The sequence below is a fragment of the Aotus nancymaae genome, unplaced genomic scaffold (assembly GCF_030222135.1).
Source record: "Aotus nancymaae isolate 86718 unplaced genomic scaffold, 86718_ANA_hifiasm-v0.15.2.pri h1tg000041l, whole genome shotgun sequence".
NCBI classification, from domain to species: domain Eukaryota; kingdom Metazoa; phylum Chordata; class Mammalia; order Primates; family Aotidae; genus Aotus; species Aotus nancymaae.
In genome coordinates, this window is record NW_026988455.1 from 23,863,750 (window position 1) to 23,876,152 (window position 12,403).

A 12,403-nucleotide genomic window follows, 5' to 3' on the forward strand; every position below is an offset into this window, starting at 1 on the left:
AACAAAAAGATTCTAAAATCCTTGGAATCTTCAAAGTAATGTGTCCTTTTGTATGCTAATAAGGTGACTGGTGGCTGGGGGCTGGTCACAGGAAAGGCCAAGGCAGGGTTAGAGGGTTGGGACTTCCAGTTCCATCCCCAATCTCTGGAGAGGAGAGAAGGGCTGAAGATGAAGTGATCACCAATGGTTAATGATTTAATTAATCATGCCTATATGATCAAAGCCTCTATAAAAACCCAATAAGACTGAGTTCAGTGAACTGCCAGACAGCTGAACATGCAGAGGATCCTCTCTAGGGTGTCATGTCCTGGGAGGGCATGGAAGCTCCATGCTCCTTCCCCCATACTTCTGTTTATCTGTTTATGCATCTGTTCATCTGCATCCTTTGCGATATCCTTTAGAATATACCAGTAAATATGTTTCCCTGATTTCTGTGAGCCATTCTAGCAAATTAATTGAACCCAAGCTAGGGGTGGTGGGAACCCCTATTTGTAGCCAGTTAGTCAGAAGGAGACGCAAAATAAACTGGAACTTTATTTTACCTCGGTGGGATTGAGATTGGCGTTGGAAGTAGGGCACAGTCTTGGGGACTGAGCGCTCAGCCCGGGGATCTGAATTGGAGGAAACCCAACTGCAGTAGAATTGATGTCTCATTCATGTGGTGGTGTGACAGCAGAGGAAAACAGTTCTGTTTCTTCCATGGAGATATTGATGATGGTAACATTAATAGTTAATTTGTGTGTGCCCTATGCCAGGCTCTATTAATGCTAAGTTTTATAGATTCATAGGTATGCCATTTAACCCTCACTGAAAGCCCCCAGTGCAGGTTTGACTATTAATCACCCATACAGATCCAGGGCTGGTGGTCTGGGCAGAAGCCACTGTGCTGTAAATCTGGAAATGTGGGATCCTGAGGGTTTTATTGAGGAAAGAACTTGTGTGGCTGCTCACTGGGCAGTCCTTGCCAGGCTGATGAGGAGGCGTTTGGGAAGCATTTCTAGAATGGGGTTGATGAGCCCTGTATCCTTATTTGGAGAGCCAATCTGTGTCTTTGGGAGGTGGGTTCAGCGTTAACCTTCTGCAGGTTTGCTCCCCAGGAAAGCCTTGTATGAAGCTGAATTAAACAGAAACTGGAGAAAATTCGGCCCCTGAGTGGAACGATTATGGACAACATGTCTGCGTGGCACAGGACTGCCCATCAGGGCTGCATTCGAATCCTGTTGTCTCAGACTATTTTTAGTGGCCTCTGAGACCTGTGTCTGTCCACCTAAAGAATTCTATGGATAAAGATTTTATTGGGCAGGTTTCATTGGCACGTTTCTTCACCGCCCCAGGGATCTGGCACGGGGAACTGCGAGAGCACAGGAGGCAGACTGGCCCCTCCATTCTAGAGCCGTCTGACTGCCTTGGCTGAAGAAGGCACCTGAAATGATTTAGCTGCCACTTTACAAGGAAAAGTGAACAGAAGTCTGAGGGAAGAGATCAGGGATTCACCCCAGGTTTATGTGATCAAGACTGGTGCAAAAGGGAGACGCTATGATGGAGACTTGCCCTGAGCTTCATGGGACGCACACAGAATGACTTCAGAGCACTTAGAACAAGTCCCAGAATGATATCAGGCCCCACAGTGGTCCCCTTGTCTTTCGTGTGTGTGTTTCTAAAGGGCAGAAGCTTTGGGGCTAAGACTGCTCACCTCACATGTTCATGCTTTATGACTAAGGAAGCAGATGTCATTGGAACTGAGATCTTTAAAGCCCGTGGCATTTAATCTCACAAGATGCATCTTTCCCAAAAGATAAGTAGTTCCTAAAAACTGACAGTGAAGATATGTGTGTGCAGGGTTTTCATGGGTCTCTGGATTCCACACTGTGTTAGGCAGCCCCGTCCAGGCCAGTTCAACCCCTCACGACTCCAGCGCCTTGGCGGTCCAGCTTCTTGATGGCTCATGTGAGGGACACGGCACCATCTCCCTCAGAGAACAGCACAGATTGGAGGCTCCTTCCTCATTGCCTGAGAACTTGGCTCATTTATGAAATTGTGGGAAAGCTGAGGAGTATGGATTTCTCCCCTTGACTGGCACATCAGCATCAGGAAGCAGTCAATTTGAGAGCAGAAGGCTTTTTCTAACCCAACTGTTAGAATTCTAAAGGAGAAAAAAAATTCAGTGAAAGTGTTTATAAGAATAAAGCAAGTCTCTGATCTGTCCAGTGAAGATGCCTCTGACATGACTTGTGACCTCAAGTGAAATTTATTAATTATTTACTTAAACCATAGAAGAAATATTAGCCTCAGTTTTGTCTCTGTTGGGCTTTACCTTTATGGTCAATACATTCTTAGTAATCCCAAGAGCTTATCTTTCACTCTGTGAGATCTCTTTCAGCATGGTTTAGGAATCTCTTTTCCAGTTTCATTATTTGGGCTTTTATGTGGGTGTATAGGATTCTTTTCTGGCATCTGTTTAATAATTACCAACCAGTAGTCATATATACCTACTGTGTATATTTAAACACTTTTCTGGGGTAAACCAAAGGCCGAGGCACAGAACAAGTTCTCAGGAGAATGCTGGGATTATAATGGCACCGATGAACTGCTAAGGTATAAGGGAAGTCAATTTCTCCAGTAGTGTGCAGATTCTGAAATCCATGGCTCTTTCGTTGTGTTTGCAACATACAAGATTGAAGTGGTTTCAACACATCTTGGTCGAATGACTTTTTAAAAAGTCAGGTTTGTGGTATTTTTGATGCCTACGATTTCTGACTCTCGGTTTTTCTGAATGGTTTGGTTATGGCTGGATGCTTAGTGTGCCGGAGCTGGGAGACTAATCTGCTTGGCTGTGGATGAAACTGGGAAGAAGCCATTGGTTCTGTGTCCCTCTGCCCTTGAACTCTCACTCCTGGTGCCTGGGCTCCTACGTGCCCTCGGCCTGGCCTGGCAGCCTCCCAGCTCTGTCCCTGCTGCAGATCTGGCTCTCAGACATGGCGCACCTGGCGTCAACAGCTTCAGGATGGAGAAAATGACCCACAGGGAAAAGAGAGAGGCCGTCCCCAAGATGAAAGAGTGAGTCATCTGTGGGCCCGCCCTCAGCATCAGTCTCCGTAATGAAGCGCGTCTGTGGGCTTCTTCTCCAAATAGTCCTCTTTTCGTTTTCACTCTCACCATCCAAGTCTGGCCGTCACAACATCAGTAACTTCCCAGCTCATCTCCTTGCCTGCAGCTTCTCAGCCCTTTCCGCCTGTCTGCATACCGCGTCTATTTCTATCTCATCAGGGACTACTAAAAAGGCATTGGTTGCTTCCTGCTCCTTGGCATATCCTGAAATGCCTCTAAGACCTGAATCAGAAAACTCCATGGCTCTGCCTGTCTCCCAGGACTCTGCACACCTGGCCCCAGCGAGCTGGGGCTCCTGCATGTCCACCGTGCTCCTTCCTGGTCTGGGCTCCGGTTTGTATTTTTACAAGATCTTCTTCCACTGCCTCTTTCAGCACCTGCTTCTTTGGCATTGAGCCTTCTTTGCTGACCAGGTAACTGACCTCTCGCTCCTCTGAAAGGTAGAATGATCTGGTCCTTCACAGTACACACGTGGCTGTGTTATCCTGTCCCCTCCACTACTCTGAAGGCTTCTGGGGGTGCAGCCTGGCTCACCTTCCCATGGAGGCAGGGCTGTGATGGGTTTGGTGTGTGGCTGGTAAGGGAGAGACCCAGGACTGCTCTCTTGTATGGGGTGTGAGCTGCCGGGTAGACCACGGTGCTGTTTTCTGCCCTGGGAAAACTAGAGAGAAATATTTTTGGTGGGGAAAATTAAGGCTGTGTTTGAAAACATCAAGTGTGTGATGATTTTAAGACATTGAAGCGGAGCTAGCCATTGGGTATGGTATCTATGTATAAAATTCTGATACTTAGAGATCAGTGGGCCGGTGGGGAAGGTGGGTGAGCCGCCTGCTCCTGAAGCATTCGGAGCCCAGAGATCGTGAGGCCCCTTCAAACAGGAGGGCGGGAGGCAACCTCAGGGTAAAATGGGACTCTGGTTATGTTTGCCTGGAGTTCATAGGGCAGAGGACTCCGACAGTTCAAGGGAGGGGTGGCCCTCCTATGAAGGGCTTGGGAAGAGGGGTGAGCATCTGTTTTGCCGCACTTTGCCCAATCCTCACCCTAAAGATACAAATAGAGTAAGAGCAAGTTCTTAGTGCCCTCTAAGTCCTCCTGTGGAGGAGGGCGATGGTTCCCTCTGGCTTCAGAGTCAGTGAGAGGCTTAGATGACCAGGACTTTGACACGCGTCACCAGGGCCTGTGTGGCCCCATGGACCGATGTCCAACTCACACAGGGAAGCATGCAGTGGGAGTGGCTGTGTTTGAGGAGAAACTGCCCTCCTGCTGCAGTCTGGCAGAGGTGCTGGTCCAGGGTGGGGTACCTGTGCGGCCCAGTCAGCTCTCTGCTGATGACAGGAGCCACGTTCACAGCAAGAAGCTTCCCACTGGTGTGGATGCTGGGAGGGAGTGCGTGTGTGGGGTGAAGAACAGACACTGTCCATTTCAGCCGTGGGTGCCCCCCTGCTCCTGGGGAGGAGTCTTCAAAGAAAAAAGGAAAGTGTCCCTGAGAGGAAACAGGTTGGGTGGAGCCCTAGAGGGGAGGTGCTCGCCACAGCTTAGAGGCTGGAGATTTAGTCTCAGTGGAGGCCAGGTGCAGTGGTTCACGCCTGTAATCCAAGCATTTTGGGAGACCGAGGAGGGTGGATCATGAGGTCAGGAGATCGAGACCATCCTAGCCAACGTGGTGAAACCCTGTCTCTATTAAAAATACAAAAATTAGCTGGACGTGGTGGCATGCACCTATGGCCCCACCTACTTGGAAGGCTGAGACAGGAGAATTGCTTGAACTGGGGAGGCAGAGGTTGCAGTGAGCTGAGACTGCACCACTGCACTCCAGTCTGGCAACAGAGCCACACTCCGTCTCACAAAAAAAAAAAAAAAGAGAGTCTCAGAGGAGACAAGTAACTCACACAGGGCATGAGGGCAGGAGGACATCCAGGAGCACCAAGGGGGTCGCCTCTTTCCCTGCAGGGTACTACCAGCCTGGCCAGAGGGTTCAGCACTGAGGCTGTCAGTGTCACCTCTCCACCCCTGACCTCTCTGTGACAATCACCCCCTACAGTCATCCCTACCCCACCAAGGGGTCAGGAGCTGCAGCTGGAAGGTTAGGAGGCACTTTTCTTCCGTGGCCACCTGGAGGTTCCCTAGGCAGGCCTTAGGGAGGGAAGAGGAGAGGTTTCCATGAAGTTTAGGGTTTTTACTGTTCTGCTGGGCCTGGACATGTTTATTACTAAAAATAAATAAATGGGGTGACACATACGTGATGGGAGACTTTTTCTTGTGTGGAGGTGAGTGGATTAGATTCAAGGCTCCGTCCAGCCCAGGGAGGAGCAGGGCCCACTGAGTACATGGAATTAGAAAGAACCAGGGGCGTGGGATATTCTTATTGCACCAGCACACACTCACTCAGGGTCCTGGTCACACAGGGGCCAGAAGAGAAGACAAGCGGGGGAGGTTTAGAGGCTGGAACTTTAGAGTCTCAGGGTTCTCAGAAAAGGCAAGAAACTCACACAGGGCATGGGGGCGGGAGGGCATTATGGTACACTGAGAAGGGTGCCTGTTTCCCTGCAAAGGGCTGTAAAGCTTCAATCTTTGGCTATGAAAATTGAATTTCAGCATAGGCTTTAATCTGCATTCTTGTTACAATTAAAGTTGGGTATGTCTTTGTATTTTTCAGAGCCGTGTATATTGCCTTTCCTGGAACTCTTTATCCATATCCTTTGTTCCACCCTCTGTTGGGCTTTTGATGGTTTCCTTACTGACTTTTATTAAGACAATTACCTTGATGACTGCGAAATGTTACATATTTTCTTGTGCATAATTTTTTTATGCTATTGAGTGTGTCAATGTTTTTCTTTTATGGCTTCTGGATTTTGTATCATTTTAAAGACAACTTTAATTATCTTTCCATTAAGATAATTAAAAAATATTCTTCCCAGTTTTCTTTACTCCTTTCATCATTTCATTACAAATGAATTGAATTTGTGACCCATTTATAATTTATTTGCATATAAGGCAAGGGATAGGAGCCCAGTGTAATTTTTTTTCCTGGGTAGCTGCCCACTCACTCAAATGCTGCCTCTTGGGTCACTCTTTCTCTACTGATATGCGTTGATCCACGCCAGTCACATAGGTCACTCCTTGTGAGGCCTTGGGATGGCTGTAGTGTGATGGATGAGGAGAGAGAAAGATGCTACTATGTGCCTTCAAAGGGTCCAGTTCTGAAGGGAAGATGGTGAAATCATGAGGACAATTAGCGTTCACATCTAGGGTTGGGCTGGCTTCCATGACTTTCAGTGACCACAGAGTTGCCAAATGTCCCATTTTCATATTAGCCGAGCTCTGAGGTCATGATTTGGCTCACAGAAACAGGGTCGTACTGAATAGAATGTTGAGAAGCAATCCCTCTGATTAAAAACGGGGCAAAATTGGTACCTGAGACTCAAATGGGGATTAAGTGGAATTACATAAAACTAAATAATGATTGCTAAACGAACAAATTTAAACTTTACTGCTTACCAAAATGTACTGCACTTAAACAGCAAGAAAGGGAGTTGAGAATAGTTACATTTAAAATTAGATTTTGAAGTTAAAGTAACTCATTCCAGGCATCTAAATATTGCAGTTATTAATAGTTATGCTGCATTTCTATTTCAAACAGAAATAGATACCATCACCGTGGTTGAAATGAGAATTCACACACACGTGTTATCATATGAACATTAGGAAGGAATTTATGCCAGTGATGAAAAGAGAACATTTTTCTAAAAAGCAGCTTGATTTGAAAACTCCTTTGGGGATTCTAAAGGCTCACAAGTGGGATCGTGAGGATTTTCCCTGAGTACATGAGCTCTGAGAACTATCTGGAACTTCTTCTATCTGCAAGTGTGCCCTGAGTCCTGTGCATTCTGTTTTGTGTGAGAAGGTATTGGGAAGAAACGTTGATTGTTTTCAGAGCTTTGTAGTTCCTTCTGACTGGTGATGCACAGTTTCTACCTCTCTTCCCCAAAAGGAGCACAGGAGCCCCAGAGTCCTGCTGTAAGCTCCGGGGCCCGACTGGATGAGACATTTGCTACTGTGTGTCTTTTTGGATAACTGTCCTCAAAGTCTGATTTTTTCTTTTAGACTCCATGTTGGTGGATGGTAAAATAAATATGGTGCTTATTAGGGATTTTTAAGGAGTGATTAAAGGGAGACATTTCCCCATATAGTATCTTTCTACCCTGCTGGGACCACCAGAGGTTTAGCTGCCTTGATCAATTAAGTATGTCATTTAATGTAAGAAATACAAGGCAGAGATTCACTGAATTGGTTTTCTAAAAATTAAACAGATAAACGTAGATAATGGGTTGATATAGTTCTGTAAAGAAACAATTTGACCTTCTTTAATAAGGAATTAGCTTTTAGAAAGTATGTTAGATGATATGTGATTGGTCACTTTGATAGAACCACAGTTAGAATATTATTATAAAATAAATAGGAATAAGCATAAACATCAAAAACATTTGTTTCTTGCTTCAGTTTTTCCATGTCATGATGATTCATTGCCTACGGTTTTCCTGGCATCTAAACTTTTAGGAAAATGTTTCCTTCCCTGCTCTCTACGATGCATTGCATGGCAAATGGGAAGCTTGTCCTAATAGCCTCTCGACTAACTGATATGGACATATTTCTTTTGAAAACACTGTGTTGTTATGGTGATTATTTTTCATCTACATGTTAGAAATTAATTTGAAGAAGTATTGAGCTTAGAAAGTTTATAGAATGTTTCTGAGGACCTGTTATCTTCTCTAATTCACTGTGTCTCCAAGTCCCTGTTGATTTTTCTCTATGCACTAGTATTTTCCCCTCCATGTGTGAGTGGGAAAGGTCACCAGCTCCTTTCTGGACCCCTGACTTGGAGCCACCTTTGCCCACCTCCCAGGCATTTCTCACTTAGGCTGGTTCATGAGGTTGAGCTGTGTTTCCTCTCCAGCATCCCCTTCCTGCCACCCCCAGCCCTCAGCTGCTACCGTCATGTCGTGCTTCCTCACCCTCTGGGGTCTTCCTGCCCCCCTGCAGAACCAGGTGTTGGACCCCTGCCCCCTGGCCCCTCAGCAGCAGGGCACTCTGCCTCCTCCACCAGGACCACACCTGCACACCACACCTGCACACCCCAGCAGCCCCACCAGTGCTGTTCCATGGAACTGCCCTGCACATCACCTCATTGCTGGCTCCTTTATACACCCTGCAGTTCCTCTTCTCCTTCCAAACCCTCTTGATTTTGTAAGATTCACTAAAGGCAGAAACTGGGAATAAAACTCAGATGACTACATTTCTTTTAATTTCATTCTAACTCAAGAAGAATCTTGATCAATCAAGGTGGTTGATTAGGTTTCAGCCTGAGGTCCTGACCAAAGCTAAGGAGATGGAGAGCACCACAGTGTCAGGAAGAGTACACTTTAGGGTGCTGCCTCACAAAAACAGAATCTTAGCAACATGTAAAACAAAGTGTAGGATTGACACAGATGACACTATTAGCATCCAGCCGCCACAACAAAGAGAACTAGAATAGTGCCAGGAGAGGTTTTACGATGCCCTGTCTGCGTTTTGTTTAGTTTTGTGTTTTAGAAAAAAAATTAAATGACTCCCAAACTGGCAGGTCGTTTTCTATATTGCAATAAACATGCGGTTATTTTCTTTGGATGTGCAAGCGTAGCATCTCTGGGTTCTATAGTCCCGACTGACACATGATAAAACGGCTTTTTCTTCCTGTCCTAGGGAAGCCATCAGCCGTGTCTGTGAAGCTGTGCCTGGTGCCAAGGGCGCCTTCAAGAAGAGAAAGGTACTGTCCTCAATGCTCTGTGTCTAACTGTGTCTCCTCCTTTGCTTCCTCTTCTTCAACACTCTGTGTCTTCAGTCACACAGAATTGTTCATTGTCCTCCTTTTGTGGCCTGGCTCTTGCTACTTCTAAGAGCAGAAAGGGCTTAGATTGCTTTCTCGCTCACGTGGTTGAGAACGGTTAGCTGTCTCTGTCCCAGAAGTAGACACCCTGGTTACTCACTCACTGTGGCTTAAACTCTGAAGACAATGGTAACAACAGACACTTAAAACAGGGTCAGCCTTTCCTTTAAGAGCTTTCAATTCATCAATTCACTTAATTACAACAACTGAGGTAGATGTCCCCAGTGGTGTGCTGGTAAATGTTTAACAACCAGCTCTCCAGGTTGGGCAGGGGAATGAGAAATAGAGTTTGTAACATTTTCTGATTTCTGTGATGTCAATACTTCTATTGTGGCTGATTTCAGTTTCTCAAAATGATATCCCTTGAAAATGGAGTCGGGAAGAGATATGTAGTAGCTCATGGTTACATAAAGTTTCCACCATACAGGTACTGTGGGCACAGATAACTTGATAAGCAGTTAGTAGTTAATGCAGCAAAAGAGTTAGGAACTGATGCGTGTTGAGCATTTATTGTCTGTTTTTTAAAGGTAATTTATTTAATGGTAAGTTTACATATATTTATTTTTAATAATAGCTGTGATTAATGGCCAGAATATAAAATTCTGAAACATTTGATAACGGCTTCCATCAGCTGGGCCAATCCAGCACACTAGAATACCACTGCATATCCCCGTGTTACAGATGAGGACAACTGTGGCATGGAGGGGACAGGGCGCCATGCGGGTGGGTGGTGTCTGAGAGCACAGGCTGCATGTTCAAACACTGCACCAGGACTTTGCATCCTGAAGACATTTGAGCCAGACGGGGTTAAAAAAACAACAACAAAGAACGCCTGGATTAGGAGAAACGATGAAAACCTCTTCAGTTAAGTGTCTGGTGAATACTCAACTAAATATCCGCAATCAAATCTTTTCTATGCCTAACCTGAATTATGGAGAAAATGTCCTTCAAAGACCCTCTGAATCTGCCCTGAGGCTGCACGTTCCTGATTCCAGATCATCTGGGTAGCTGCATGCTTGGCTCTGCTGACCCTAGAGCTCTGTCTTGTTTCTGTCTTCAGAGCTTGGGGACTTTCATGCACCCACAGGGCAGCTGGGTTTCCAGCAGAGAACGCTGAATGAAGACTCAGATGTGCCAGTTTGTGTTCTGGCCAGTCCATGGGGAACCAAGCAAGGCTCCAGAGTCTCCACTACAGGAACAAGGACGGTGACTGAGAACAGAGATGGGGAATCTCATCTTCTGGGTCCCAGCTCATCCTGGGACACGCTCATGGTTCTTTTGGTGGAAACAATGCCGATTTCCTGACTCCACCCAGAATCTCATGGGCCTAAGCATCTCTGTTTTTAAATAGCTCCTTTAGGAGATTAAAAAGGGTATGAACCCGGTTAGGAGCAAATTAGCATATCCAAAGAGAGAGTGTTCTAATCCAAAAAGAAAAGATGGGTTGGTTCCAAAGGGCAGTGCCATCCAGGTACCAGGGACGAAGGTCTCTGGCCCGAAAACACAGCTGACAGTTCCCTGCCAGGACATTTCTGACAGGGTAACGGATATACTAGGTAGACAGGCCATGTCTAGCTATCCTCGTGGTGGCTCTAGGCCCATGGGTTTCTAACAGGACAGTCCCTTGAGAACCCTGACCAGGGAGAGTGTTTGCAGAAAAAATGTGTGGTCCATTCCCTTCAGCCGGGAACATCCTTGCAGCTCTCTGGGATGCTTGTAATCCCCTAGAGCTGGCCTGCTTTAATCTTCCTCTAAGTTAGTTTGACTCTTCCTCTAAAGTAGGTGTGATAAAACCAGGTTGCTGAGCCTGCAAAATGCGAGTGGGCTTTCCCCAGATTTACATACAAGGGCTTCCCCGTGAGACACTTCCCAACAGGGCCAGAGAAAAGGCCTGGGAGACTGATACCTCTGCCTGCCTGCAAGAGTTCTCACCTCAGCATTTGCGTATTATATGATTTACAATTTGTATATTGCATATTCTAAAATTTGCATATTAGCTTTGGACACTCCCCGCTTACTCATTTCACATTTTGTCTTCCTATGCCCAAGGAGGGAGGAACAGTCAGTGAGAGTTTCAGGTATGGCAAGCATCTACATCCCCACCCTTTGAGATGGAAAACCAACAGCTAAAATAATGCTCTTTAATTTCACAGCCTCCAAGCAAAATGCTGTCCAGCATCTTGGGAAAGAGCAACCTCCAGTTTGCGGGAATGAGCATCTCTCTGACCATCTCCACTGCCAGTCTGAACCTGCGAACTCCGGACTCCAAACAGGTACATGGGTGCTCAGATCTCCTGTAGGGACCCTGCCCACAGCTCCGGTGATGAGTGTTTTGCAGGCGTCCTCCTTATAGCTTTAGTGAGCTCACATGGCATATGTTTGCCTCAAATTTTTACTAGTCTATGAACTTTGGCCACATTGAAGGGTCACCAAAAGAAGCATAAATAAAATTGGCTCTCTTTAACTCTGCTTTTTATTTTTTGGGAGGATAATGCATGAAATCATTGATGTACTAGCAATGTAAAAAAAAAAAATTATGTGTGTGCAAAGTCTCTTCTTAATGTCCTTGCCCTTATTTTTTTCTTTTATACCATATTTAATCGGTCTGACAGGCCACATTTTATTTATAACCTTTGAAGTGGACGGCATGTCGTGGTCTAATTGATGATTTTTTTTCTCCTTTAGTGGCTCATCGTTTTGGAGAATCTTGTAGTACATAGTGTTGTGGGGGTGATGAGAAGTGGTGTTGTCTATGGCATAGCCAGTGTGGAATTCATTTGGCGCTGACTGAGGCACCACAGCCACAGTGCTAAATTAAGGCTAATTTTATTAAGGATGGTTGCATTCCTGCATACTCATACTATCTATCTTTTAGATTTATCTAGTCATCATCAATTAATTTAGCTGGAAAAATGGGTGTTTGAGTAGCTATTCTAGCTACCAAAAAGGCACATTTGAAGGTCAAATGAGGTGCAGGAGGTACAATACTTGTGCAGTATCCAGGAGGGTGTGGAGTGTGAATCCCCTCCCTTGCTCTGCTCTGGCTCAGTTTCTGGGGCTGGCAGTAGGAGCTGGAGCTCGGATGGGACCTCTCTATATAATACTCCACCTAATTCTGACATTGTCACCAGGGATGCCTGCAGTGACCTTTATGTTACTATACATATTTCTATTGATTGACTTCCATACTCCCCAGGTTAGTGAGCAGCATCTCCAGCTTCATTCATTCCTCCACTTGCCACCAAGATGTTGAAATAAATCCTAGCTCTAGCGCAGAAATGGGAAGCAAAACCCAGGCTGTGTGTTGACATAACTAGATACCACTTCTCTCTGACTCCTTTTGTCTTCACAGGACTGATAGATAATTCCTTG

General features: G+C 45.7%; 1 protein-coding gene across 1 annotated transcript in view; it reads left to right on the forward strand.

Annotated features, from left to right (window-relative positions):
* SHC3 (SHC adaptor protein 3) overlaps positions 1–12,403 on the forward strand; it is a 161,909-nt gene that overhangs the window by 85,688 nt on the left and 63,818 nt on the right. Inside the window, exons 3-4 of the mRNA XM_012463356.2 lie at positions 8,848–8,911; positions 11,185–11,304. Coding sequence (XP_012318779.1) covers positions 8,848–8,911; positions 11,185–11,304 — 184 coding nt within the window. The remainder of the gene's footprint in view (positions 1–8,847; positions 8,912–11,184; positions 11,305–12,403) is intronic.